Below are 27976 nucleotides of genomic sequence, written 5' to 3'. Positions count from 1 at the left end.
GAAGGGCTTCTTTCAGTTTCCATCTACCAAATCCACTCACAAGGCTTTGGGTAACCCAAGGCTATAGTAAAAGACACTTGCTCAAGGTGCCACGCAGTGGGAGTGAACCCGGAACCATGTGGTTGGGAAGCAAGCTTCTTACCTCATAACCACGCCTCCGCTTATACACAAACACACACACGCACATATATATGAACACGCACACACATACATGTGTGTGTGTGTGTGTGTGTGTGTGTGTGTGTGTGTGTGTGTGTGTGTGCGTGCGTGTGTGTGTAATGGTTCTTCGTCGTTTGGAGATTAGGATTTGGTTGCTCGAATTACATGCTCATTGAATTTATTTGTGACTGAGTATTCTATAGACACATGTACCCTTAATGTAATTTTCTTAGAGATAATCAGTGTGACACAATGTGTCTGTGACAAGGATGAAACTTTTTGAATTACACGTAGAATCCATCTGATGGGATCTTGTGCCTTCCATCTTTCCAAATTTTCCTCACATACGTCGAACGGCGGCATGGTTTAAAAAAAAAAAAGAGTAGAAAACAAAACTTGCGGAAGACGCCACGCAGTGGGATTGAACGTGAGACTATGTAGTTGCGACGTGAACTTCTTGTACATTTGATCATATTGAGCTTCCATACGTCGTTATAACTTCACGTATTTCTTGTTCATACACGCACAGGATTGATCCAACTTCTGTATAGCGCAGTGTAAAAAATTAGTCATGCATTACCTCCCCTGTATATTATTGTCTCCCTTGTCAGTAACCGTTCCATGTTTCGTCTCGCGTTATTCCCCTTGCATCAATTCTCAAACTTTTTGATAAGTTTAAATATTGTTTCTATCATTTTATCGTCCATAATACTTTCGAACTTCTATTTCTTCTGTTACTATTTGGTTGTTGTCACAGAGACAATATTTATAGATCAATGACTTTAGAATAACCGTTACTCGAAAACAAATCTTGGAAAAGATCCCAAATCTTTCGTCTGCTTCTATACAGAATACAATTTCAACGTGAATTATTTTAAAGAAAATTTTCTTATTTTCGTTGGGTTTGCCGAGTTCGCTAAGCGCTACCAGAATATGCAACCCTAATAATTATAACAATAATAATAACCTGTTGTGTCTGGGGAGAGTCATTCTCTTTTAGTACCTTATTATTTAACACATTCACCGGTAAAATTTCCACTTATTTCGTCTTTTTATTTTCCTAAAATTTTCGAAGGTTGCAAGACGCAACGAAAATTTTAGGAAAATAAAAAGACGAAATAAGTGGAAATTTTACCGGTGAGTGTGTTAAATAATAAGGTACTAAAAGAGAATGACTCTCCCCAGACACAACAGAATATGCTTCAACACACGAACTCATATAAAGAATCTTGCAAACCAAATCCAAAAACGAAAAATAATAATAATGATAATAAAAATAGTAATAATTTGTTTTTGTATCTGGTTTGCAAAATGCTTTATGTGAATTCGTGTGTTGAAACAACGCCAATATAATTAACACATGCATAATGACTATCCCTAAACACAACAAAATGATAATAATCTTTTCTACTAAAGGCCCAAGGCCTGACATTTTGGGATAGGAGACTAGTCGATTACATTGACTCCAGTGTTTCACCGGTACTTAATTTATCAATCTCGAAAGGATGACAAGCAAAGTCATCCTCGGAACTCAGAACATGAAGACGGACGAAATTCCGCAGGAGTGGCTGTGTGGTAAGTAGCTTGTTTACCAGCCACATGGTTCCGGGTTCAGTCCCACTGCGTGGCACCTTGGGCAAGTGTCTTCTACTATAGCCTCGGGCCGACCAAAGCCTTGTGAGTGGATTTGGTAGACAGAAACTGAAAGAAGCCCGTCGTATATATGTATATATATATATATGCGTGTGTGTGTTTGTGTGAGTGTGTTTGTCGCCCTAGCATTGCTTGACAACCGATGCTGGTGTGTTTATGTCCCCGTTACTTAGCAGTTCGGCAAAAGAGATCGATAGAATAAGTACTGGGCTTACAAAAGAATAAGTCCCGGGGTCGAGTTGCTCAATTAAAGGCGATGCTCCAGCATGGCCGCAGTCAAATGACTGAAACAAGTAAAAGAGTAAAGAAGCATTTTGCCCAGCATATTAATGAATCGGCAAGCTCGCTGCCTTCATAGTAATATGATCCAAGGCGGCGAGCTGGCAGAAACGTTAGCACGCCGGACGAAATGTGTAGCCGTATTTCGTCTGCCGTTACGTTCTGAGTTCAAATTCCACTGAGGTCGACTTTGCCTTTCATCCTTTCGGGGTCGATAAATTAAGTACCAGTTACGCACTGGAGTCGATGTAATCGAGTTAATCCTTTTGTCTGTCCTTGTTTGTCCCCTCTATGTTTAGCACCCTGTGGGCAATAAAGAAATAAATAATATTATGTACAAATATTTTGAATTAGACGTCTCAGAAATGTATCAGAACTACGAAGAAAATAAATTGCTTTCATGGGTACTGACTATGTCTGAAGAAAAGCACTATTAACCTCAGAATATCCTGTTTCTCTTGAAAGCCTTTCAAAACTGGAATAGAAATCGTAGTTCTCAGAATCTGGTTTCCTTTCCCATCAATATTTATTTATTTATTTATATGCCCTTTTCAAGCCTAGCCAGGCTCATGGCCCTGGTTTCCCAGTTTCTATGGTGTATGTGTTCCCCCCAGGTGGACGGGACACCAGTTCATCGCAGCGTTACTCAAGAAACAAGAACAAAGAGTGATAGAAAGTTGGGAGCGAAAGAGTACAACAGGGGTCGCCACCACCCCCTGCCAGAGCCTCATGGAGCTTTAGGTGTTTTCGCTCAATAAACACACACAATGCCCAGTCTGGGAATCGAAACTGCGATCCTCTGACCGTGAGTCTGCTGCCCTAACCACTGGGCCATTGCGCCTCCACTTCCCTACAATATAACTTATCTAAACACAAATAACACCCATGATAAACGTCCAGCTTGCTATCACTTGAGGTCTCTGGGTGAGACTTGAAACACCTTGGAATTTTATATGAATGCAAGAACAATAACAATAACAACAATGGTATTATTATTATTATCATTATTAAGGCGGCGAGCTGGCAGAATCATTAGCCCACTGCATGAAATGCTTAGTGATATTTCACCCCTTGTTACGTTCTGAGTTCAAATTCTGCCAAGGTCGACTTTGCATTTTTACTCCTTTCGGGAACAGTAATACAAGTACCAGTTGAAGACGAGGGTCGATATAATTGACTCGTCCCCAGCACCCCCAAAATGGCTGCCCTTGTGGAAAAATTTGAAACCATCATTATTATTAATAGTAGTGGTAGTTGTAGTGATGGTGGTAGTGGCAGTAGCTGCAGCAGCACTTTTTAACAAATAGTAATTATGCAATGAATAGCCCCAGAAGCTATGGTTCTGTAAAAATGTACAGTTCTTAATATATGCAGCTAATCAAGACACAATGCCAGCAACTTTTTTTTTTGAAGAGAAGAGTCATTTGATATGAATAACTCCTAGTACTTGGTTAGTACTTTATTTTTTACAATTCTGAGAAAATGAAAACCAAAGCTGACCTCAGAACAAATGAATCTTAACTAAAGCGACACGTCAATTTACTGTGACTAATACTCTGTTCATCCTTTAAGTTGAAAGGGGTTGCATCACTCAATAACTTCCATTGACCTCCATCTCAATCACACACACACACACACAAACAAATATATAGACATACACAAATATTTATATACATACATATAACTATCTTTTGGTTTGATTTTATTTTCTCTTTTTACATATTTTTATAACACAAAGCTAATAAATTGTATAAATCATTGCAAAACATGATATACAAATGGATTTTAATATTGTTAAGTGAGATATTATATATATATATAAATTATATATAGATATTATATATACGTAAATATACATTTATACACTTATATATATATATATATATATATATATATGCATATGTATCTGTGTGCATGAGTGGATATGCACATATATATATATATATATATATAAATATATTTATACATACACACATTCACGCATATACATACAGAATGGGCTAAAAGTCAAGCACCAATAAAGTTCAATACACTTCAGAATTGCCAAAAACATGCTTCAATTTTTCTAAAATTGAATAAAATAAATAAATTAATGATGAATACACGCGTACTTGTACATGATGAACAAAACGAGTAATAATAATAATAATAACAATAACAACAACAATAATGTAATATAAATAAAATGTCAAATGTTTTGGTGCATGACATTTGACCCACCCTGCATATAATTTTATAAATTATTATTTTTTTTTGTTTTTTTTTTTTACATATTTTTATGGCATAAAATGGATGAATTTTATAAATTACTTCAAAACATGATATATAAATCAAATTTATATGCAGAGGGATATTACATGTATATATATGTGTATATATATATATATATATATATATATATATCCCAAAGAGGCTGGTGTTGGTCTGCATCGGCAAGAGTTATTGAGTAAAATTGGTAAAAAAAAAAATGTAGTGAACTTGCTGTGAGGTGTGGAAAGCTCAACATTTTGGACAGAGTCCACTTTTTTGCTTTGTTTTTTTATTTTATATATATATAATTTTGAGAATGCAAAACTTTGACGTCTCTTGGGAATTTCTTTCTTTCAACTTTTCCCCTGAAGACTGACTCTGTCGAAAACATTGGGTTTTCCACTCCTCATCAAAGTTCATTAAATTCATTTTATCAATTTTACTATTTTATATATATATATAAATATAAATATTTATATATATATATATATATATATCTAATATAGGATAAAATTTTTTCAAAAAATTTCATCAAGTGGCCAGCATATTGAAATACCTTTTAAGGTGAAAATTATAAACAATTATAAATAAGGGCAAAAGAAAAAATTTCTATGCCAATGTGCTGAGAAATAGACTTTAAATCGTCAATTACCACATACATTACATATCTCTATAAATACATATCGTGTATTTAGATATATTTGGGGTACTTATGTATACCCATGACTTTTGCTTCTGCTTTTTTCCATGGGTGCTTGTAAGTATTTCATTTATTTCTTATCATATTCTCTGCTGACAAGTGAAAAAAATCCGTTGGTTTAATCCCGAAATCGTTCAATACAGAGATAATGAATTTTAAAAAATATTCTGTTAGCTTACTTTCCTCAAGTCAACACGATGGGTATTTATAGGATATATATATAGTATAGACTTTAAATCATCAATCACCACATACTATCATCATCAACGGACGTTAAACGATGATGATGATGATGATGATAGTATGTGGTGATTGACGATTTAAAGTCTATTTCTCAGCATATTGGCATAGAAATTTTTTCTTTTGCCCTTATTTATAATTGTGAATATATATATATATATATATATACATGAGGGAGTGCTAAAAAGTTCCTGGTTTTAAGGGTATTGCGAAAGGCCTGGTTAGTGGTCCAAACTGCCGAGTTCTTTTATAGGGCTTAGAAAAACTGAAGGACCATTGCAATAAGCGTGTGAACCTGAGAGGGGAATATATTGAATAAAATTATAATTAACTGATCCTCCTGTATTTTTTTTACCCAAAGCCAGGAACTTTTGAATGCTCATGTATATATATATATATACATACACACACACACATATATATATATACACACAGATTTATATATATATATATATATATATACACACACACATTTATATATATATATATAGTGGTTGGCATCCAGCTGTAGGAACCAAACCAAATAATACAACAAACACCAAGTGTTTAGGAGTAGCAGCTTCCAGTAAGAGATGACTTAGACTGTGACAATCCAACCATGTCCACCCATGTAAAAATGATGATGATGATGTGTATGTGTGATTGATGGTAGAAGATAGTAATTGTCAAACTTTGGAAAATAATGTGATAATGTGTTGATAATAGTGGTAGAGCAAGGTGGCTGTTTAGGTACTGGCTATTTAGGTGTCTCAGCTAAACAGAGCATGTATGTGTGCACATGTGTGTGAGCTTTTATCTGGTCAAAGATAGATATAATAGGATAGAATAAAAATATTATACATTGTGATATAAATACTATATTCCATAAATATACAAACACCTGCCAACAAATTGCTTTTCTCTGTAGATGAGATCTGTGAAAGATTTCATTTCTAAGCAATTCTATTTGTCTGTGTCCACACACACACACACACACAATAATTTTGTTTAGACAAACCTAGACTTATTCTATTTTTGTCAAAGTTATTATACAAACTATTTGTGATCCCATGTTGGAAATATATGCGGCTATGTGGTAAGAAGCTTGCTTCCCAACCACATGGTTCTAGGTTCAGTCCTATTGATTGGCACTTTGGGCAAGTGTCTTCTACTATAGCCTCAGGCTGACCAAAGCCTTGTGAGTGGAATTGCTAGATGGAAACTGAAAGAAGCCTGTTATGTGTATGTATGTATGTATATATATATATATATGTATGTATGTATATATCTATGTATGTGTGTTTGTTCTCACCACCGACACTTGACAACCAGTGTTGGTATGTTTATGTCCCTGTAACCTAGCAGTTTGACCAACAAATTCAATAAAATAAGTTTCAGGGTTGAAAAAAAAGTACTGGGGTTGATTCATTCAACTAGACGTTCTTTGAGGTGGTGCCCCAGCAAGGCCACAGTCTAATGATTGAAACAAGTAAAAGATAGATATATATATGAGAAAGAGAGAGAGACATATGCACACACACACCTACATATGAAGACATACTTTCCTTCTGTGTATCATGGATAAACTCTAAAAATAAACTGATATTGTTTGTCCCATTGATAAAAATGTTATGGTCACTTCTTCCATAGTATAAAGAACAGTTTTGGACCATCATCATCATCATTACATCATTTTTTTCCCATGCTTGTATAGGTTGGTTGGTCCCCTCTCCAGCCCCGCATCTTGCCACTTGTTGACTTCCTTTGTTCTCTCCCTCATGAAGATCAGCCTCCTGAAATTAATTCTCAATACCATTTCTGCTCGTGCCTTCTCAAGTCTCCCTTTTCTGCAGTGTCCTTCCACATGAATCTTGCATGTGTGTGTATGTGTATAATATTTTTGGTAACAAATAAAAAGTACTCAATACATATAATATAATTTATATTTATGGCAGGAAACAGTTGTAACAGAGTGAATGACCAGATATTTAATATATAAATTGTATGTAATATAGATATATTTGAGAGAGAGCGAAATAGACAAGGGGTTTGAGGTACCTATTCAATTTGGGGTACTTTACAATTCCCAAAATAGTTTGACATTATCTTTGGCTTCTGATCCCTTTTTTTTTTGTTTTCTCGAATCTTTTAAAATATTTGGGTTAACTTGTAGATCCCAACATAATACAGTTACTCTTGGACTTGCAGTGGAATGGGAGAAGTGATAGGGTTGGGGAGATAGTTGAGGGTTCATGTTAGAGTTTAATATAAGAGCAGGGATAGAGGATTAGGGTTATAAAGGGGCTGGTTCTTAACAACAATTGCTGTGATAAATGATCCATTGAGTAGGCAGATAGTCCATTGTTCATTGGCTGAAGCTTTTTTTTTTATTGATTTTTAACATGACAGAATTTAAACCAAAACTACACTGGATGGAGTTATGTGGATCAAAGTGCATCACCTCATCTCACTCCACACTCTCTGTCCCAGTTCTCCTCACACACACATTCAAACCCACATTAAATCCTTTTAAATGTCTAGTTTATCAAACACTCACATATATCAATAATGTATATATTCACACACACATAATACATATATAAAAGTTTATACACACACGTCAATATTTATACATACACATTAATATATTCTTATAAACATATGAAAACTAATTAAAAATTACATGTAACTGAATTTGTGATGTTGGGTCATGTGTGCGTGCATACACCCATGTGTGTGTGTGTACGTATATTAAGAGTTGTGGTTTAGCTCCAGGCCTGCCTTCACTGTGTATCCCATTCTTCTCATAAGTATATCTAGAGCTACTTTATCTGACCTATTCTTTAAGAGAGCATGCTCTAATCTGAGGGATAATTGACTGGTATTTCTAGCAGGTCGTGTGCGGCCACGTACAGGCTCTCTCTTTTTAAGTGGAAAGGGTTTCCCCGGTGAGATTCTGGCGGAATTCTTAACACCTGACACAACAGTACCAAACAATGCAATTAGCTCGTCGTGACAGAGGAGTTACTTCCCTTTACACATTCTTTAAAATGATGGACACTGAATTCTGAAGGAGAGTTGTGTGTGTTGATGTGTGAAAGACAACGAAGACCACTATCATGGTCTTCAATTAAAAAAAAAAAATTCAAGGTCTCTTGAAAACCTGGCAATTTCTATCGTACTTGACCTTTTTGATCCCAGCCCACCTACAACTACCTTTAGTTCTATGATACAAACACACAGTTTTTAAAGTTTTCTAAATTAAAACCTTCCATGAAAATTTCATATTTTATGTGCTAAAGACCAGCTTTACAAATGACAAAGTTAGTTGAGTAAATCTCTCTATATATAAAGCTGATGTTGTCAGTGTATGGCAGGTTTGGTAGCCTTCAACTAACACTATCTCCTCCGAGACCCTGCGGCACAAGTTGACGAAAATTGAGAGTATGATAGAAGAAGGCTTGCTCTTCATTCCGTAGAAGATAAAATTCAAATCGGACCATGTTAACACCAAAAATTACTTACATCAAAAAGGTGCTTTTTTCCTATGAAAATCCCTATTTTTTACGATTTTTTTACTGCTGTGTCGCCATTTTTCTGTGTATTTCAACCAGAAAAATGTTCACTTAAAGAGAATAACATGCTACATAATGCACAGTTTTTACTTTTCAAAAATTCCAATTCTAAAGGGTCGTAACAAGCCTGAGCAACGCGGGGTGATACTGCTAGTACAATATATTTTTGAAGCCATGTGCCAATCAGTTTAACCACTGAGAATTTGATTCCTGTAAATATAATGTTCTTGTAATTTGATGTTGTCTGTTTTTCATGAAGCCCTATACAACTATAGCAATAGATATAATTGTAAAGTACCACTAAGTCTTGTCATAACTATTCACTATGGATTTCTCTAATAGCCATGTACAATTAACAGAGACTAGTGATGTTCAATGCCATTTTATTTTTTTATATAACACCAAAAGGAAAGAGAGATAAGCTCCCCACCACACACACACACACACACAGGATTACCAAACAAATCTCTCACTTATTCCCAACAGCCAGATCAACTACAATGGCCCAGAAGTGTCCAGTTATGGTTTGGTTTCTTTATAAAGTAATCCCAAAGTGGATGAGAAATAATTCTTTCCTGTTCCCACCTGGCTAGGATAACAGTCCATCACAGCTAACATTCCCCTCACATGTTTACTACTGACTGACAATGAGGTGTACTGAGACGCTGTATGCTGCTTGATTAAATGTATGTCTTGACCCTGTTACAACAACGTGCCTAGAATGTGTTTGGAACTCATACAATAGACCAGGATATGGCAGTCGAATTCTAGAAACACTTCAACATTTTCTAATATCAAGATATACTGTAAATGGTTGATGGAGGGAAAGAAATTGAAAGTTGCTGTGCAGTGGACATAGTTCCAAGTAGGTGTGTGTGTGTATGTGGGTATGTATGTGTATATATGTGTGTGTGGCTGTATGTATATATGTCTGTAAATATATATGTGTGTGTGTATGTGTGTATATATATACATGTGTGTGTATGCATGTATGTATGTAAGTATGCATGCAAATGTATATGTATGTGTGTGCTGTTGTTGCTGCTGCAGTTGTCGTACATGTCAAAGATGGCAGAATTAGTAGAGCATCAAGAAAAATGTATTGTAGTATTTAGTTATGGCTCCACATTCTGGGTTTCAAATCTCATCAAGGTCGACTTTGTGTTCCATCCCTCTGGAGTTGATAAAATATATTTATAGAATAAGAGGAGATGTAGCTGTTTGATTCGTGTGTCTTCTCGTATGGCGCTGATATTTATTCCACTGACTTCAGAGACATCTATCAAAAGGAGGATTTGGATCCTACCAAGATTTGAACTCAGAACATTGAAGATGGGAAGGTAGGTGAGTAAAAGTGAAACCATCAAATGGGTGCAAGCATGGCTGTGTGGTAAGAAGCTTGCTTCCCAACCACATGGTTCTGGGTTCAGTTCAGTTCCACTGTGTGGCACTTTAGGCAAGTGTCTTCTATAGTCTCAGGCTGACCAAAGCCTTGTGAGTGGAATTGGTAGAAGGAAACTGAAAGAAACCTGTCATATATATATATATGCGTCTATGTGTGTGTGTGTCTTTGTGTCTGTGCTTGTTCCCCAACACTACTTGACAACTGGCGTTGGTGTGTTTATGTCCCTGTAGCTTAGCAGTTTGGCAAAAAGAGACTGATAGAATAAGTACTAGGCTTAAAAAATAAAATCTTCAGGTTGATTTGTTTGACTAAAAACCCTTCAAGGTGGTGTTCCAGCATGGCCAGAGTCATAAATACTTAACCCAACACCTTCTAGAACCTACACCCCTCCAACCACCACACCATTTAGCAACAACAAAGTTAACAAATTTTAAGAGAAGCACTAGGTCCCACAATTTTTGAAGTGATTGTACTTGAACTGTATTTTATTTCATGTACTTTATTGAAAGAACGACAAAGTTGGTTTGGGCAGGATTTGAATTCTGATCATAAAAGGACAACAACAAAATACTGCAAGGCATTATGTCTAGCACTCTACCAATTCTACCATCTGACTAGCATATCATAATAATGGTTTCAAATTTTGGCACAAGGCCAGCAATTTCAGCGTATGGACTTAGTTGATCACATCAACCTCTGGGCTCAACTGGTATTTATTTTATGCACCCTGAAAGGATGAAAGGCAAAGCTGACCGCAATAGAATTTGAATTCAGATCACAAAGAAAGAGGAAATGCCACTAAGCATTTTGTCCAGTATTAAAGATTCTGCCAGCTTGCTGACTAAATAATACTTTCTTTACTACTATAGGCACAATATCTGAAAGTTGGAGGAGGGGGAATAGTCAATTTCATCATTCCCCAGTATTTTACTGGTACTTAATTTATTGACTCCAAAAGAATGAAAGGCAAAGTTGACCTTGGGTGAAATTTGAACTCAGAATGTAACGGCAGACGAAATACCACTAAGCATTTCATCCAGTGTGCTAACATTTCTATCAGCTTACCACCCTTTGCTGATTTAATAATGAATCTTAATAAAGGCGGCGAGCTGGCAGAATCGTTAGCACGCCGGGCGAAATGCTTAGCGGTATTTCGTCTGCTGCTATGTTCTGAGTTCAAATTCCGCTGAGGTCGACTTTGCCTTTCATCCTTTCAGGGTCGATTAAATAAGTACCAGTTACGCACTGGGGTCAATATAATCGACTTAATCCGTTTGTCTCTCCTTGTTTGTCCTCTCTGTATTTAGCCCCTTGTGGGTAGTAAAAAAATAGGTATTTTGTCTGTCTTTACATTGAGTTCAAAATACTCTGCGGTCGACTTTGCCTTTCATTCTTTTGGGTTCAATGAATTAAGTACCAGTTGTGTACTGGAGTCGATCTAATCGACTGGCCCTCTCCTTCAAAATTTCGGTCCTTGTACCTATTGTAGAAAAGAATAATGAATCTTAATCCTTTCTACTATAGGCACAAAGCCTGAAGTTTTTACAGAGGGGCTAGTCAATTACATCGATCCCAGTGCTTCACTGGTACTTAATTTATCAACCCCGAAAGGATGAAAAGCAAAGTCAACTTCAGCAGAATTTGAACTCAGAATGCGAAGACAGACGAAATGCTGCTAAGCGTTTTGCCTGGTATGTAAACGATTCTGCCAGCTCGCCGCCTTAATAATAATAATAATAATTCTTTCTACAATAGGCACAAGACCTGAAATTTGAGGGAGGAGGATAATAGTTGATTACATCGAACCCAGTACTTGACTGCTACATATTTTATTGACCTCGAAAGGGTGAAAGGCAAAGTTGACCTCGGCGGAATTTGAAATCAAAACATAAAGACATAAAATGCTGTGAAGCATTTTGCTCGGCATGCTAACAATTCTGCCACCTTACCACCTTGACAATAATAATAATAATAATAACAATAATTATATACAAACTGTGTTAAAGACAAGGTAAAGGTATATAAAACGAATAAATATTGGACTGAATGAATTTTGGTGAAAATGTTGAGACTTGTATGCATGGTAAGGTGTAGGGATAAGGGGAGATGTTGTAAGGGTGTGGGGTGTGATAAAGCATGGGTATATGTGATATTGTGTGGATGTGGGATAAAGTATCAGTAGGTGTGATAATATGTGAGTATGGGTAAAAATATAAGGGTATTCAAGGATGTTTGTTGGTACATGTGACATTGTGGGACCATGTGTGATAAAGTTTGAATATATATGTGAGTATGAATAATAAGGTGTATATGTATAGATGTGGGTAGGTACTGATATACATGTGGGTGTATATGAAGGGTTTGGTAGCATTTCATTTATGTGGGGATGGTAAAATTGACCCTAAATCAGGTGGACCGTTTCAAATGAGAAATACCAAAGTTCCATTGAAATCTAATATAAAGCATGCACACACACCACACACACACAGCAGATGAGATATATTCACAGCTACTGTATACTGAGTATGTTATGCATGCATACATATATATATATACACACACACACACATGCGCACACACTCATACACACATATATCAAGTGTACACATATATTAACATAGTAATTAAATATAAATTTCAATAATGTTAATCAGTTTCAATGAGAAACGGGAAAAAAAAACAAAACATTTTTATTTGATTCCCAGACTACCCACTCCATCGCCAACGCCATCACTGCCCATGTCATCCTCATCATCATCATCCCCAGTGATATGCTGTTTATGAAGATTTTTTCAGTTTTATCATTAAGTTTTCAATCTGAAAAAAAACAACATAATTCATTAGTTAAACTAAATTAAATCTCAATGTATTCAGTATTGAATTTATTTTTCATAACTAGAGAATGTAATGTATGGCCCCTGTCCTAGAATGTGTGTGTGTGTATGTATATATATATATATATATACACACACCATATTTTAACATGTGTGAGGAAGCCTTTTTGGTCAAAAATTAGATTTAAAAATATGAGAGTTTCTTTTACATGGATAGTATTATAATTCTGTACAAAACCTTTTTCCAAATTATAGGCCCCAAAAATTAGGGGGTTTCTTATACATGTTAAAATATGGTATATATATATATGTGTGTGTGTGTGTATATATAATGTATATGTATGTATGTATGTATATATATATATATATATATATATATATAAAATGTATGTGTATATATATGTATATATATATATATATATATAATGTATGTGTGTATGTATATATATATATATATATAATGTATATATATATATAATGCATATATATGGAGCTGTGCTGTTTTCTGACTTTGTAAACATGTCCACGGGTGTTAGACAGGTGGAGTTTGAAAAGGTGCTCAGAGTTATTGTTAGTAAGATGGTTAATAATTTTATGGGTGCCTGCCAAGTCAGCTGCCAGACGTCTGAGTTTCCGACTTTCAGTTTCCGTTTACCAAATCCCCTCACAAAGCTTTGTTCGGCCTGGGGTTATAATAGAAGACACTTGCACAAGGTGCCACGCAGTGGGACAGAGCCCAGTGCCACGTGGATGGGAAACAAACTTCTTACCACACAGCCTTGCTAGCACCAGTTCTGACCCCACTCTGTGGCACCTTGGCCAACTGTCTTCTATAGTTTCAGACTGACCAAAGCCTTGTGACAGGATTTGTCAAATGGAAACTGAAAAAAGCCCATCGTATATATATATATATATATATATATATATATATATATATATATATATAGATATATATATATATATATATATATATATATGTATACATACATGTGTGTGTTTGCATATGTGTCTGTGTGTGTAAATACACATCCCTGCTTTAACATGGTTTTTATAACTTGATGCCTTTCCTTAAAGCAATCACATTATAGAATATACAGGCTACTCCTTTCATGATTCTAGCACTTGAGCGGTGACCATGCAGTTCACAGCACTAAGATCTTTGATTGAGTGGGATTACAATAGAAGGACAGGTGGTTTTATGCTAGGAGTTGAGACATGAAAGCAGGGGCCAGAACAGAACAGGGTTTTTTTTTTTTGTTGCAGAGGATCTACCCACATTATAGAAAAATGGGTGTGAGCAACCAAGAAAGATTCCCTATCTCATTATTAAAGAACCCCTACATTTTTTCCACCTCCAGCACCATCCACTCCCCTCCTCCCTTCGTATTTCTACCAGAGAAACATTGCTCACCGTTTGAGACTGAATTCTGTTCTGATGTCTCTTCATTCTTCTCTAATGAGTTTGTACCTGAAAAAGACATACATATAGGTCTTTTACTATATATACATATATATATACATAAGCAGTGATTTGGAAGGAGCACTCAAGACTGAGAAGGCAGATAAACAAAATATTTGCAATAGGGTTTTAAGTTTTGTGCCAATATTCTGGAACCCATGGTTTCATGCTGACTGATATTAGCAATTTTTTTCAACTAGAATTCAGTTCAGAAATGATACTCTATCAGTCTCATCACCTATAATAAGTGTCACTTGTGACTTGAATTCTGGATGAAAAATTGCTGATTTTCATCAGCATGAAACCTTGGGTTCCAGAATGTTAGCATATAAATCCTGTCAGTATACTACTACAATAAACAACAGATGAGTGTTCTGCAACTTATCTTCACTTTGATCTTGAGCTGAGCATTGGTTTGTATGTATGAGACATTATATTACTTTACATATGTATACATAATTTTATATTGCATTTACAAGTAGTATTATATAATAAAAACGTACTCAGTTATTAACATAGAATATATATATTTTCCATTAATACATTAGCTAAATTTATCTATTATTCCATCACTATAAATTTTATGCCACACAAGCAATCTTCAGATATCTCAGTAAACAATTAGTGCATTCATATCCACAACATTTTATGACAAGAATAGCACATTCTAAACCTCTACTTAAAGTTAACACTTGAAATTTTTTGAAAATGACACCATGAAGTAAAACTTTATTTACTCAATTATAACAGGGGAACAGAACCTGACTGTGACCCCTATCACGAACAATGACACCACTCAAGGATTTTAAAGCATACCAAATATTTACAATATGCTCTCCCAGAATGCTACATTAACTGGTTTGTATTGTAGAATTTCTCCACTACTGTATTATTTGACACTGACTGCTTGCTTCCATTTTATTTAAACAGCAGCATCAATTCATGCCTGTTATTTTATTTTATATAAAATATGGTTCACATTTGATACATTTTCAATATTGTCCAACCAGCAGACTCAAGTGTGAAGTCCTATGGAATGTTGGTTATTTAATTGTACTGTTTTAAATAGTTTTTGTGCTTCCTTTTACTGAGATACCATCAAAGGGTTGCTTTTTTTGGTGTCCTGAAATTTAAAGTAGCTGAACACTCAATTTTAACTATAATATATATATATAATATATATATCTACATATATATATGTTTCACTTAGGCAATACTAATAACTCAATATACAAATGCTTCAGAATAAAGGGTTTGTTGTTGAGTACAGAGTGTAAAATGAACTGAAATGACAAAAGAACAGGAAATTATGCATTGGACTTCATTAGCTTACAACTGTTTCTGCATCAAGATGCTTGTGCATCACCTTATAGCTTTCTTAGAGCTTCTCCAAGGAAGCTATCAGATGATGCAAAAAGCACTCAGCTCTGAGTGTACAACATTGTATCGTAGAAACAACTGTAAGCTAAAGGAAGGTCATAGTATAAAACAGCAGTAAACATCACATTATGGGTAACATAACATCAGCCAATGCTTTTGGTATGAATTCAGATGCACATCTTTTATTTACCAAGCAATGGTGTTGCTGACAGATATTCATGGTTAAAATTTAGTTCTGAGATGATTACAGATCAAAAATGAGAAAACATATACTTACATAATGAACATGTATCAATATTACAGTTCTATATTTAAGAGATGAGGAATTATGTACATTATTTACATTCGATGGATATTTGTCCTCATCTTGTTTGTTGTTAACACATTTCGGCTGATATACCCTCTAGCCTTCTTCAGGTGTGTTGGGGAAAATACAAACCTGGGTTCTCATTCTTAAGGTATTTTTCGATGTTATTAGTTCTATTATTATTGTTCAGGTCACTGCTTGGAATCGAACTTGGAATCTTGGGGTTAGTAGCCCATGCTCTTAACCACTACGCCATAAGCCCGAAATTTCTCCCAAGACACCTGAAGAAGGCTGGAGGGTATATCAGCCGAAACGTGTTAACAACAAACAAGATGAGGACAAATATCTGTCAAATGTAAATAATGTAAATATATCAATATTGTGTATCTGTGTGTGTGTGTGTGTGTATGTGAAGGCACGTGACTTAATGGTTGGGATATTTGGCTCACAATCGTAAGGTTGTGAGTTCAGTTCTCGGCAATGTGTTGTGTCCTTGAGCAAGACACTTTATTTTCATGTTGCTCCAGTCCACTCAGCTGGAAAAACGAGTAGTACCTGTGTTTCAAAGGGCAGCCTTGTCACACTGAGAACTGCATTAAGGGTAAATGTGTCTGCGGAGCGCTCAACCACTTGCAAGTTAATTTCACGAGCAGGCTGTTCCGTTGATCATATCAGCTGGACCCTCATCATCATAACCGACAGAGTGCTCCTATATATATATATATATATGGATTTTGTGCCTTTGAAGAGTGACTAGTGGTCTCTACTACATAGTCTTCCTACAGTCTGTTTACTATTTTACCAGTGTTAATGTTCTACTAAAATTTCTACTACAGTTTTCTGGTCAACACTGCTACAATCTGTTGACATACATATAAAACAAAATAAAAAAAAAAAAGTGCAGGACTCATGATTTTCAGAAACCTGTTTTTACTCCCAGAATTGTCAAAGCATGGAATAAGCTACCTATGGACGTCCATAATTAGCAGTCAGCATACTGTATCCTTCAAAAAATTCCTTGCTTCCTGAACTTCACGAACAATTCACCCGATGTAGCCATGCACCCATTCCTCTTTACGACTCTCTTAGTGTTCACTTGTCTCTCTTCTTGTGTTTTATTTTGTGTACTGTGCATGTACTTCTAGCTTTCATTGCTGCCTTTCTTTACTTCCCTTGTATGGCTGCTTTCTGTTGCCTCTGTCTTTTAACCCTTTCCAACAAGTTGCAGAGCACCTGAGCACTGTATGAAATAGGCTTAATTTTATTGTTGTTATTATTATCATTACCTACCAGTTTGCTGTTCCTGTCAGTGTTAACATAATACCAAACCTGTATTCTTCCCCTATGTTGACCAACAACGTAGTTGTGTGCAGGAGTTACCTCCCTTGCATTATTTGGTCATGTGATCTATACAATTCAGTTTCTTTCCCTTAGACTTCAGTTCTTTGTATTTATATGCTGGGAGTCCTAAGGCACCTAAATTTAGTGTGGTATTCAGAGACATGGTACCTAAGATTGGTGCAATGTCTGATATAGAGATGTGGTACCTTACATACAAACATGGAACTCCAAACTGGTTTGGTACCTCACATAGATGTGACATCACGCAATCACAATACCACTCATATCTACATATATATGGTACCTAACATAAACGCAGTACTTCCTATATAGACAGAGTGCCTTACAAGGATATAGGGTACCTCTCCATAGAGACTTCACCTTACATAGATATGGTACTTCACATAAACATAGTACTTTACATAAATATATGGAACTTCAGACTGGTATGTTACATAGACATGGTACCTCACATAGTCACAGTACCATCCACATCTATACATATATGATACCTTAAATGGACATAGTACTTTCTATATAAAAAGGGTACCTTACATAGACATAGGATGCCTTTCATAGAGGTGGTACCTGACACAGCTATGGCACCTTGCATAGAGACATAATACTTGATAAACCTAGAAATATAGTACCTTAAACAGGGACATGGTATTTCACACATGCACACAATATCTTTCATATAGAGATGGTACTTTACATGGATATGGTACCTTACATAGATATGGTCCCTCACTCACAAATATGATACCTCATTAGCACACACATAAACATGGGGTACCTTGGTAACTTTTAGTGACTCCCAAAAGAAAATGGAGATAATTACAAGGAACTAATCTCTGAAAATGAATTGAAAGGGAAAGGATGATTTTGTTAACAGTCAAGGGAGACAACTATGAACATGTTTCTGTCTTTTTGGACTTGTCCAAGATATCAGGCAGTGGAACGAAACTCAACATCTTATGGTTGTGAAGAAAATATCTTAACTACTTATACATGCTTGCATCCACACACACACACACACACACACACATACATGCATACATACACACACATGCAGAGTAATCCCAGCAAGCCATCATGCAATGACCAAACCATCACCAAGCCATCAACATCATCACTTACACCATCAAACTGCCACCACTACTACCAAACCACGTGACACACACACACTCACACCATCACCATCAGCTCCTCATACACACTCCAATCACCACCAAACCATCTCTCTCTCTCTCTTTCTCTTTCTTTCTCTCTCTCTTTCTCTTTCTTTCTCTCTCTCTCTCACACACACACACCAATCACCACAACCATCACTACAACCACCATACCATTGAACCATGCTATACCTTATATACACATACACACCAGCTACCATCATCATCACCCTCACCAAGCCATCGCCATCACAACCACTGCCACAGCCATTACCAAACCACCTCACACACCACCACACACACAACAATCACCATAACCATCATAACCAAGCCATCGCCAAACCATCTCTCCCTCTCTCACACACACCTCAATCACCACAATTACCACCACCACCACCACCAAACCATCTTGTATCTTACACAATACACATACACACACATACCAGCCACTATCACAGTCACCCTCACCACCACTGCCACAATTACCATCAAACCCTATTGCACACGTGCACACACACACACACACACACATACCAGTCACCGTCACCACCTCATCCCCAAAGCTAGCCCCTCCCTCCCTGCTCATCCCCAAACCATCATGCATTGATGCAGCCATCACCATGGAACCATAGTAAGGTTTTTACTGCTCACTTTTCATACGTATTTTCCGAAACACAGCGGTCAGTTCGTTTAATTCCTGAGAGGCCGTACTCTTCACCAACAAGTTACCGTCACTTTTGGTACGTTTCATCTTGGTCTGTGAGGGAAGAAGACAGAAAGAAAAAGAAAAACCACAAGTTCTGATTAACGAGGAGTCAAACTCTCAGCTTTAATCCAATGTGTTAGTAGTAGTATTAGTAGCAACAGCGGCAATGGTAGTAGTAGTAGCAGTAGTAGTAGTAGTAGTAGTAGCAACAGCAGCAATGATAGTAGTAGTGTAGTAGTAGTAGTAGTAGCAACAGCAGCAATGGTAGTAGTAGTAGCAACAGCAGCAATGGTAGTAGTAGTAGTAGTAGTAGTAGTAGTAGCAGCAACAGCAGCAATGATAGTAGTAGTAGTAGTAGTAGTAGTAGTAGTAGTAGTAGTAGCAACAGCAGCAATGGTAGTAGTAGTAGCAACAGCAGCAATGGTAGTAGTAGTAGTAGTAGTAGTAGTAGCAACAGCAGCAGATGTTGTAGAACATCATAGTAGTGGGAAGAGATATGAAAGTAGTAGTAGTAGTAGTAGTAGTAGTAGCAGTGGAAGTGGTGGTGCAGGTGTATTGTGTCTCTGTCCTAAACCCCAGACATCTATTCGACCAGTGTCAGTGTCCAGTATCCTCCAACATTAAGTGGAGATGAGAGACCAATCAGCCCTGGATAGGACGCCTGTCCATCGTTGAGTAACTCCCCTCTCTGCCAGGTACTTACAAGGTCCAGTACCTTACCATCAATACTACCATACAGATGTGACAAGGTATCGCCATTTTTCAATGGTGACACCTACATACACCCAGGTGGACTGGGTTTGCTAAGAGTTTGATGACTAAGCCATTGATGCAATACAATGCCAGCGACAAGATACGAACTGCTGTCCTTTAGGTTCACTGCCTGGTACTCCCTTCACTTGGTACTCTCTATGTACTTTCTGTTAGCAGCATTGCTAGATTAACAGAATCATTAGAGCATTAAACAAAATGCCTTGTGGTATTTGTTCCGATTCTCTCCATTCTGAATTCAAATCCCATCAAGGTCAAATTTACTTTGTGTCCCTCCAGAGATGATCCCAGGGATTAGTTTAATTGAGTAACCCTCTACCTTTGTTCTTAGTTCAAACTTCACTGAGGTCAACTTTGCTTTTCATTTCTCTGGGAGTCGATAAAGAAGTACCAACTACAGTTCTATATTTAAGAGATGAGGAATTATGTACATTATTTACATTTGACGGATATTTGTCCTCATCTTGTTTGTTGTTAACACAACGTTTTGGTTGATATGAAGGCTGGAGGGTATATCAGCTGAAATGTTGTGTTATCAAGAAACAAGATGAGGACAAATATCCGTCAAATGTAAATAATGTAAATAAAGTACCAACTGGTGACTGGGGTCAAAATAATCAACTAACCCCCCATCTACCTCTCCTCAAAATTGCTGGCCTTGTGCCGAAATTTGAACCCATTATAGAGTGGTGAGCTGGCGTAATTATTAGTGTGTCAGACGAAATGCTGAGAGGTATTTCATTCATCATCACATTCTGAGTTCAAATTCTGCTGAGAACAAACTTTGCCTTTCATCCGTGAAGGGTCATTAAAAAAAGTACCAGTTGAATACTGGGGTCAATATAATCAACTATTCCCTCCCCCAAATTTCAGGCCTTGTGCTTATAATAGGATTATTATTATTATTATTATTATCAAGGCAATGAGCTGGCTGAATCGTTAGCATGCTTAGTGGCATTTCAACCATTATTACGATCTGAGTTCAAATTCTGCTGAGGTTCACTTTGCTTTTCACCTTTGAAGGGGTCAACAAAAAAAGTACCAATTGGACGCTGGGCTTGATGTAATCAACTCATCCCCACTTCCCCCAAGCTGTCCTTTTGGCAAAAATTCAAAATAATAATGATGATGCTAATAATAATAATAATAATAATAATGATAATTTTGTCTTGGTATAAAAGATGGGCTACAGCAAATATTCTGCTCAATACCACAGATTTGCTTGTCAGTTGTTTGACTTTAACCAGTTGAGAATGTCCCTTAGTGGCTGACGATATGTGCATCTCTGATCACAAGCAGAAGTAGTGGGGGAGCATCAAAGCCATGTGTTGAGAGGGATTCTTTGGGGTTTGAATAATTCACCTTTGGAAACATGGGTGATTCTTTCAACATCCTTAAACAACCCTTAATCAGGGACCTTTTGAGCAGGATGGTCTACTCAACCTGAAGAAGATTCTAACTGGGCCCCACCTGCCAGGTCATGTGCTGTTTATCTTGATATGAGATCACCATGTCGCGCACATATGGTTGTGATGCATGTGCCTGGTGTACCCTTATCAGACGGGTAGTCATGATGGGTATATTGGGCTTCGTATATTTTACCCCAGTGTCACTTTGATGGCATGAACTGCTCTCTCACTCAATAATAATAATAATTATCACCAGGTAAAATGCTTAGTGGTATTTCATCTGCCTTTACGATTGGAGTTCAAATTCCGCACAGGTCGGCTTTGCCTTTCATCCTTTCAGGGCCAATAGATTTAGGGTCGATGTAATCGACTAGTCCCCTCCCACAAAATTTCAGGCCTTGTGCCTTTATTAGTAGAAAGGATTATTATTATTATTATTATTATTATTTTGATGTAGGTGTGGAAGGTAAAACAGAGGAACAGAAGGTTGGAGGGAAAGAATGAAGGTGAGACAGAAGTAAGATAGATACATGGAAAGAAAGGAAACAGAGGGTGGGTGGGGTGGGAGAGAAGTAAAAATAAAATAAAAAGAAGTAAAAATAAATAAAATGAAATATTAGAAAATTAGAAACAAAAAATAATAATAAAAATATAAAACGAAACAAAATTTCCTTTAATTTGTTATTGCTGTTATTTAACCCCAGGTCAAGCCTGACTTAATAGACCTATATGATCAAACAGTTTTCATTTCCAGCCAAGACCATCCCATATATCTTTAGGGATATGCAGGACTACAATTTCCAATGTATCCCTTTTTTTACCAAGATGGTGGAATGTGATTTGAGGAAGATTTGGCTGTTATTTCTAGCAGGTTGTTGAAACTCCCCTGTTAGGTGTTGCTACTCTCTATTAATTTACCCCGAACTCCACTACCCCACTTTGTTGACTTGAATAGTGAATTTAGTTGCCTCCCTTTATGATCCGAGTTCAAATCCTACTCAGTGTACACTTTACCTGTCATTTTTCCAGGGCAGTGAGGTTGATTATTTGAAATACCAGTGAAATACTGGAGTTGATTTATTTTACCTGTACTCTATCTTCCAGTAGTAGTAACTTCTGTCTATTTATTAAAAAGGTGGTGGTGGCAGTGGGCTTTTTGAGTTACCTCCCTTTATGTTATATGTTACACTCCCTCTTGAGTCTATAAAACAGATACTAGACTTACCAAAGAGAGAACTATTGGAAATAGCAGCTAAATCTCCTTCACATAATCACCCTCCATCTTTAATAAAAGAACACATTGAATAATGTAGTCCTATGTACATCAAGTGAAACCAGATAGGTTGGTCATGGTTGGGACATCGCTGATCTCATACATGACAGAACAGGTCTGACCCAGGGTTAAACAAAATCAAACAAAAAATAATATCAGTAAAATACTGGGGGTAGATGTAATCAATTGTTTACATTGCTGGGATGATGGAGATCAGTGATAAGCAGCCTAAGGTTTAAGGGACTTTCTCAATGGCACCCCTAATGGAAAATGGGAATACCATGTGTATGTATCACGTGAGTGCATTCTCTTGCCTTGTGGCCCCAGAAGACAAAATGGAAAAGGCACTGCTGCAGAGGATGGCAAGGGAGAAGTAGTGAATAGTCGCAAGGACTCACACTTGCAGATAGCCATCTCTGCCCCAATAGTGGTGAGCAGGGACTTGACCTGAGGGCTGAGAATGCCAGAGGTCACATCCATAAACTTGTCAGAGAGCAACCAATACTTTGACAGTTTTCTTTTCTCAGCCTGATGAGCAGCAGAGCCAGGGCTGGTAGATGAACACACCAAGTTACCACCGGAGAAGATATCACAGTACATGGCATCCCAGATGAGGGGCCCACCACCATGAAATGGAAGAATTGCCATACTGACAGGCCTTTTAACATCCCCTCAGTTTAGTTCCATAGGTTCAAGCTGGGAAGGGAAGCATGTGGCATCTAGACCATGTTTTATGAAAAGAATTATCTTGAATTATTTTAATAGTGTGGAGAAGAGGGGAGAAAGGCAGGTGGGGGGAGCTTCTTGAAAAGTTCTTTTCATTCTTGATGATGATGATGATGATCACTAGGTGGAGAGGAGAGGGCATTACCTGTGACCTTTGTAGGTCTTCCCTAAATGGAAAAAGGGTCAGTAGGTTAATGTTTCAAAGATGTTGCCAAGTTTGTTCATTGTTTTAAAGATGTCAAGGCCAGAGCTTGTGGAAAGAATCACTGAATTTTAAAGACATTATGTATATACAAACACATATGTGTATCTGTGTGTGTGTGTGTGTGTGTGTGTGTGTGAGTGAGTATGTATATATATATATATATATATATATATTCTAAACATGTAAAAATGAATGCAATTAGCAAGTCCTGTTTCAATATAAATGTTTCATGCTAATGAGATACAACTGGGAGGAGGGTTGGCATCACATACATACATACATACATACATACATACATACATACATACATACATTCATTCATACACACACACACACACACACACACACACACATACATATATACATAAAATGATAATGATGAAAATGAAAATGTTATTTGTTATATGTGACACAGCCTATATTCAGATTTTAAAAGTCATGAGAGGAAAGCAGTAAATTTATTTCTGGACGCCGACCAAGTTATGGTCCAGTAAATTATATATGCGTGTATAGGTGTGTGTGTGTGTGTGCGTATATATAATATATATATATATATATATATATATACACACACACACACACACACACACATATATATATGTATATTTTATCTTTTAATTGTTTCAGTCATTATACTGCGGTCATGCTGGGGCACTGCCTCTGAAGCATTTTAGCTGAGTGAATTGATGCCAGTACTCAGTTTTTAAGCCTGGGACTTATTCTGTTGGCCTATGTTGCTGAACTGCTAAGTCATAGTGATGTAAACACACCAACACCAGTTGTCAAGCAGTGGTGGAGGGACAAAGATACGCATGTACACACACATGCACACACACATATATGATAGGCTACTGTCAGTTTCCGTCTACCAAATCCACTCACAAGGCCTGAAGCTATAGAAAAAAACCCAAAGTGTCACACAGTGGAACTGAACCCAGAACCATGTGGTTGGGAAGCAAACTTTTTACCACACAGCCACGTCTGTGCCTTACATACACACAAATACCAGACGCCATGATTGACTGCTAAATCTACCAGTTTTTTGTTCTCTCCCTGTTTATTTACTCTTATTCCTTTCTGTTGAAGAGCGTAGGCTCGAAATGTAAAAGACTTTTTCATTTTCCTGAGCATCAAACTAATACACCTGCCTGTTGTTCATACACCTGTCTTCATCTTTTGCTTTTCTGTAAATTCCAACTATATATACACAAATACATGCATGAACATGCACACACAGCACAACTTGTGTTTTCATAATCCTCAAAAGTATGTGTCATATTTGGATGGAATAAGTCCGACAATGTTTCACAGTGTAGTCAAGTGTCTTTGTCATCTAACACACACACACACACACACACAGAGTATCAGAGAAAAACAACACCCATCTGTATAGCGGTTGTTAATGTGTGGTTATTATTTTGATGTTTCCGACTACATAAATGATCCTTTATTACAAGATCTTTGGGTTTCACAATTGGATAGAGAAGACAGACCTATCCAACCCAAAACAATAGAGCATACCCACCACCACCCTAGCCCTCTCTTCCTCTCTCACATCCCACATACACACATTCATGCACACACACGCACACATACATTAATACATACACACACACATGCACACACATTCGCACGCACATAAACACACACACATATATCTCCTTCCATTAATTTTATTCATTGCTTCATTGTGGTGCCAATGTGTGTATGTGGGTTGGAGTAAAGGAAAGAGTGGGAGATAAGGATGAAAGGGAGAGGTTTGAAGAGAGAGAGAGAGAGAGAGAGAAACATTGAACTATGGGAGAAGGAGGAGGAGGACAGCAGAAGGGGAGGAAGGAGATTTAAAGGGAGAGGAAAAGAAAAGCAGTTAGAGGGATAGGAAGAGAATGTGAATTTTATTAACTCTTTTTAACTTGGACTGTTTTGTTTTTGCTTTTTAATTAGCAGTTTTAGAGAGAGGGGGAGCAGTATAATTGAAGGGAGAGGGGAAAGTAGGAGGGAAAGGTAGACAGAGATATAAAGAGGTGGGTTGTGCATATCTCCTGCCCCCAACTAGACAAGAGTGACGAAGCCATTCCACAAGGATAGGACACTAGTTAATTATCCGGTGACTTTCTGCCTCATAAGAGGAAATGATCTCAATATGGAAAAGCCGACAAATTACCCAGCAGATCTGCGGTGCTATCACAGCTGGCTGTGAAATATTGAGTGGTTCCTCTGTACAACTAGGTAACCTGAGCCGATGAGAGTTAAAGGTTTTGACCTCCAAGCATGACCCGTTGTTGTTAATAGGTTCTCAGCCAGTAACCACTTAGAAATGTATCATCTCCCAATATTCAGGTGAATGAGGTGGCAAGCTGGCAGAATCGTTAGCTCACTGGCAAAATGCTCGGTGGAATTTCATATTTCTTCACATTTTGAGTTCAAGTTCCACTGAGGTCGACTTTACCTTTCGTCCTTTTGGGCTCAATAAAATAAGTGCCAGTCGAGCACTGGGGTCATTGTAATCAACTTACCCCATTCCCCAAAATTTCTGGTCTTGAGCCAATTTAAAAACTAGTATTTAGGCAATGGCATAGCTGTGTGATTAGAACCATGTGGTTTCAGGTTCAGTTCCACTGCATGATGGCACTTTGAGAAAGTGTCTTCTACTATAGCTGTGAACTGACTAATGCCTTGCAAGGAAATTTGGTTGACAGAAGCTAAAAGAAGCCCAGCATATGTGTACGTGTATATGTGTGAGTGAATGTTTACAATCTGGGCTGCAACTGGTGATGTTTGTTGACATTTCCTGTTGACAAATCATCCACTAGCTCTGCACTTTCAAATTCCTTTGGAATAAATATTCTAATACTTGAAAAACAGGTTAGGGTTAGTGACAGGAGGAGCATCCAGCTGTAAGAATCCTGCTCCAAGGTCCTCCTGGCCTAACATTTGCTAACCTGGATAAACAGATGTTAAACAAACAACTAAAGCTGACCCTAGCTACTCAGCTGTTTGTACTGTGAGGCCCCAATCCACTCAGACATCATGTGTCATCCCACAATATTTTGGAAGAAGCCAGCAAATAAAGAAGATTATTTTGTATCTTCCTTTCTTAATAAAACATTCCAGTGTTTCATTTAGCCATCATAGGCAACAGTGGGAGCACTGTGTACTTGACGTAGGTTTCATTAGTCTGCAAGGTTGGGATCAAACAACATCTGCAACTGAGGGCCATACTATATACATGGATAGTGCTAGTGTTGTAGTAGCGCTGTAGTAGTATTGGTACTGCATTGATGTAGGTGTTGTAGTGTTAGTGGTGTGACTGATGTAGTAGTGCTGTATTAGTGTTTGCATTGTTGTGTGTTGATATTGTAGTGGTGTGGGTGTCATAGTGGCACTGTAGTAGTGTTAGTATTATAGTGGTGTGGCCAGTGTAGTGGTATGGTCCAACTGTTATAGTGGTAGTGAGGATGTTACAGTGGTATGGTAGTTGTATGATTGTTATAACTGTGATTCTTATAGTGGTGCTATAGTGGTATGGGTATTGCAGTGGTGGTGCTGTAGTGGTGAGATGATGATGGTGGTTCTTTAGCCCCCAGGTCTTCCCTGATCCAGTAAACTTATAATTAAAACATTCCAGCCACAACCAACCCATCTTTTCCCCTACAGACTGAGAACCAAGGACCACCTTGTCTGCTGTGTCTTTTCTAAAACAGTAGGATGTGACATGAGGGAGATTTGGCTGCTATTTCTAGCAGGTCAAGTAACCACCATATACAGGCTTCTTCATTGGTGCATGCAATAGTGGTGTGAAGTGTAAGGTATTGTTCTTGGTGGTATTGTGGTAGTGATGCTAATGATAGTGTTGGTATGATGTGGTAGTAGTGGTGGTGGTGATGGTGCCACACTGAAGACTTACCATTAAATTCTTTAATTCATCAATAGCTTCGTCCTTTGGTTTATCTTGGCAAGATGGCTGAAAGAGAGACAAAAACATTATTATTACTGAGTGAGAGAGCAGCACATGCCATCAAAGTGATACTGGGGTACAAATATACGAAGCCCAATATACCCATCATGACTACCCATCTGATAAGAGTATAACAGGCACATGTATCATAACCATATATCTGTGACATAGTGATCTCATATCAAGATAAACAGC

At 37.3% G+C, this 27976-nt stretch overlaps 1 protein-coding gene across 7 annotated transcripts in view; it reads right to left on the bottom strand.

Annotated features, from left to right (window-relative positions):
- LOC115219859 (shootin-1-like) overlaps window positions 1-27976 on the bottom strand; it is a 145121-nt gene that overhangs the window by 2710 nt on the left and 114435 nt on the right. For 2 of the 7 annotated variants that reach the window (XR_005002246.1, XR_005002248.1), the window contains exons 14-17: window positions 27731-27787; window positions 19385-19490; window positions 14486-14542; window positions 12981-13057 (exon numbers count right to left, since the gene is read on the bottom strand). Coding sequence is in view for 2 of the 7 variants with exons in the window: in XM_029790150.2 (XP_029646010.1) it covers window positions 13053-13057; window positions 14486-14542; window positions 19385-19490; window positions 27731-27787 (225 nt within the window). In the remaining 5 variants the exon portion in view is untranslated. Of the gene's footprint in view, window positions 1-12913; window positions 13058-14485; window positions 14543-19384; window positions 19491-27730; window positions 27788-27976 lie in introns of those variants that run through there. The other 5 variants (XR_005002247.1, XR_005002249.1, XM_029790150.2 and 2 more) reach the window with 5 other exon arrangements.

Source organism: Octopus sinensis, linkage group LG15 (genome assembly GCF_006345805.1).
Source record: "Octopus sinensis linkage group LG15, ASM634580v1, whole genome shotgun sequence".
In the NCBI taxonomy this organism is placed as follows: Eukaryota; Metazoa; Mollusca; class Cephalopoda; order Octopoda; family Octopodidae; genus Octopus; species Octopus sinensis.
This window is presented reverse-complemented; position numbering and strand designations above follow the sequence as displayed.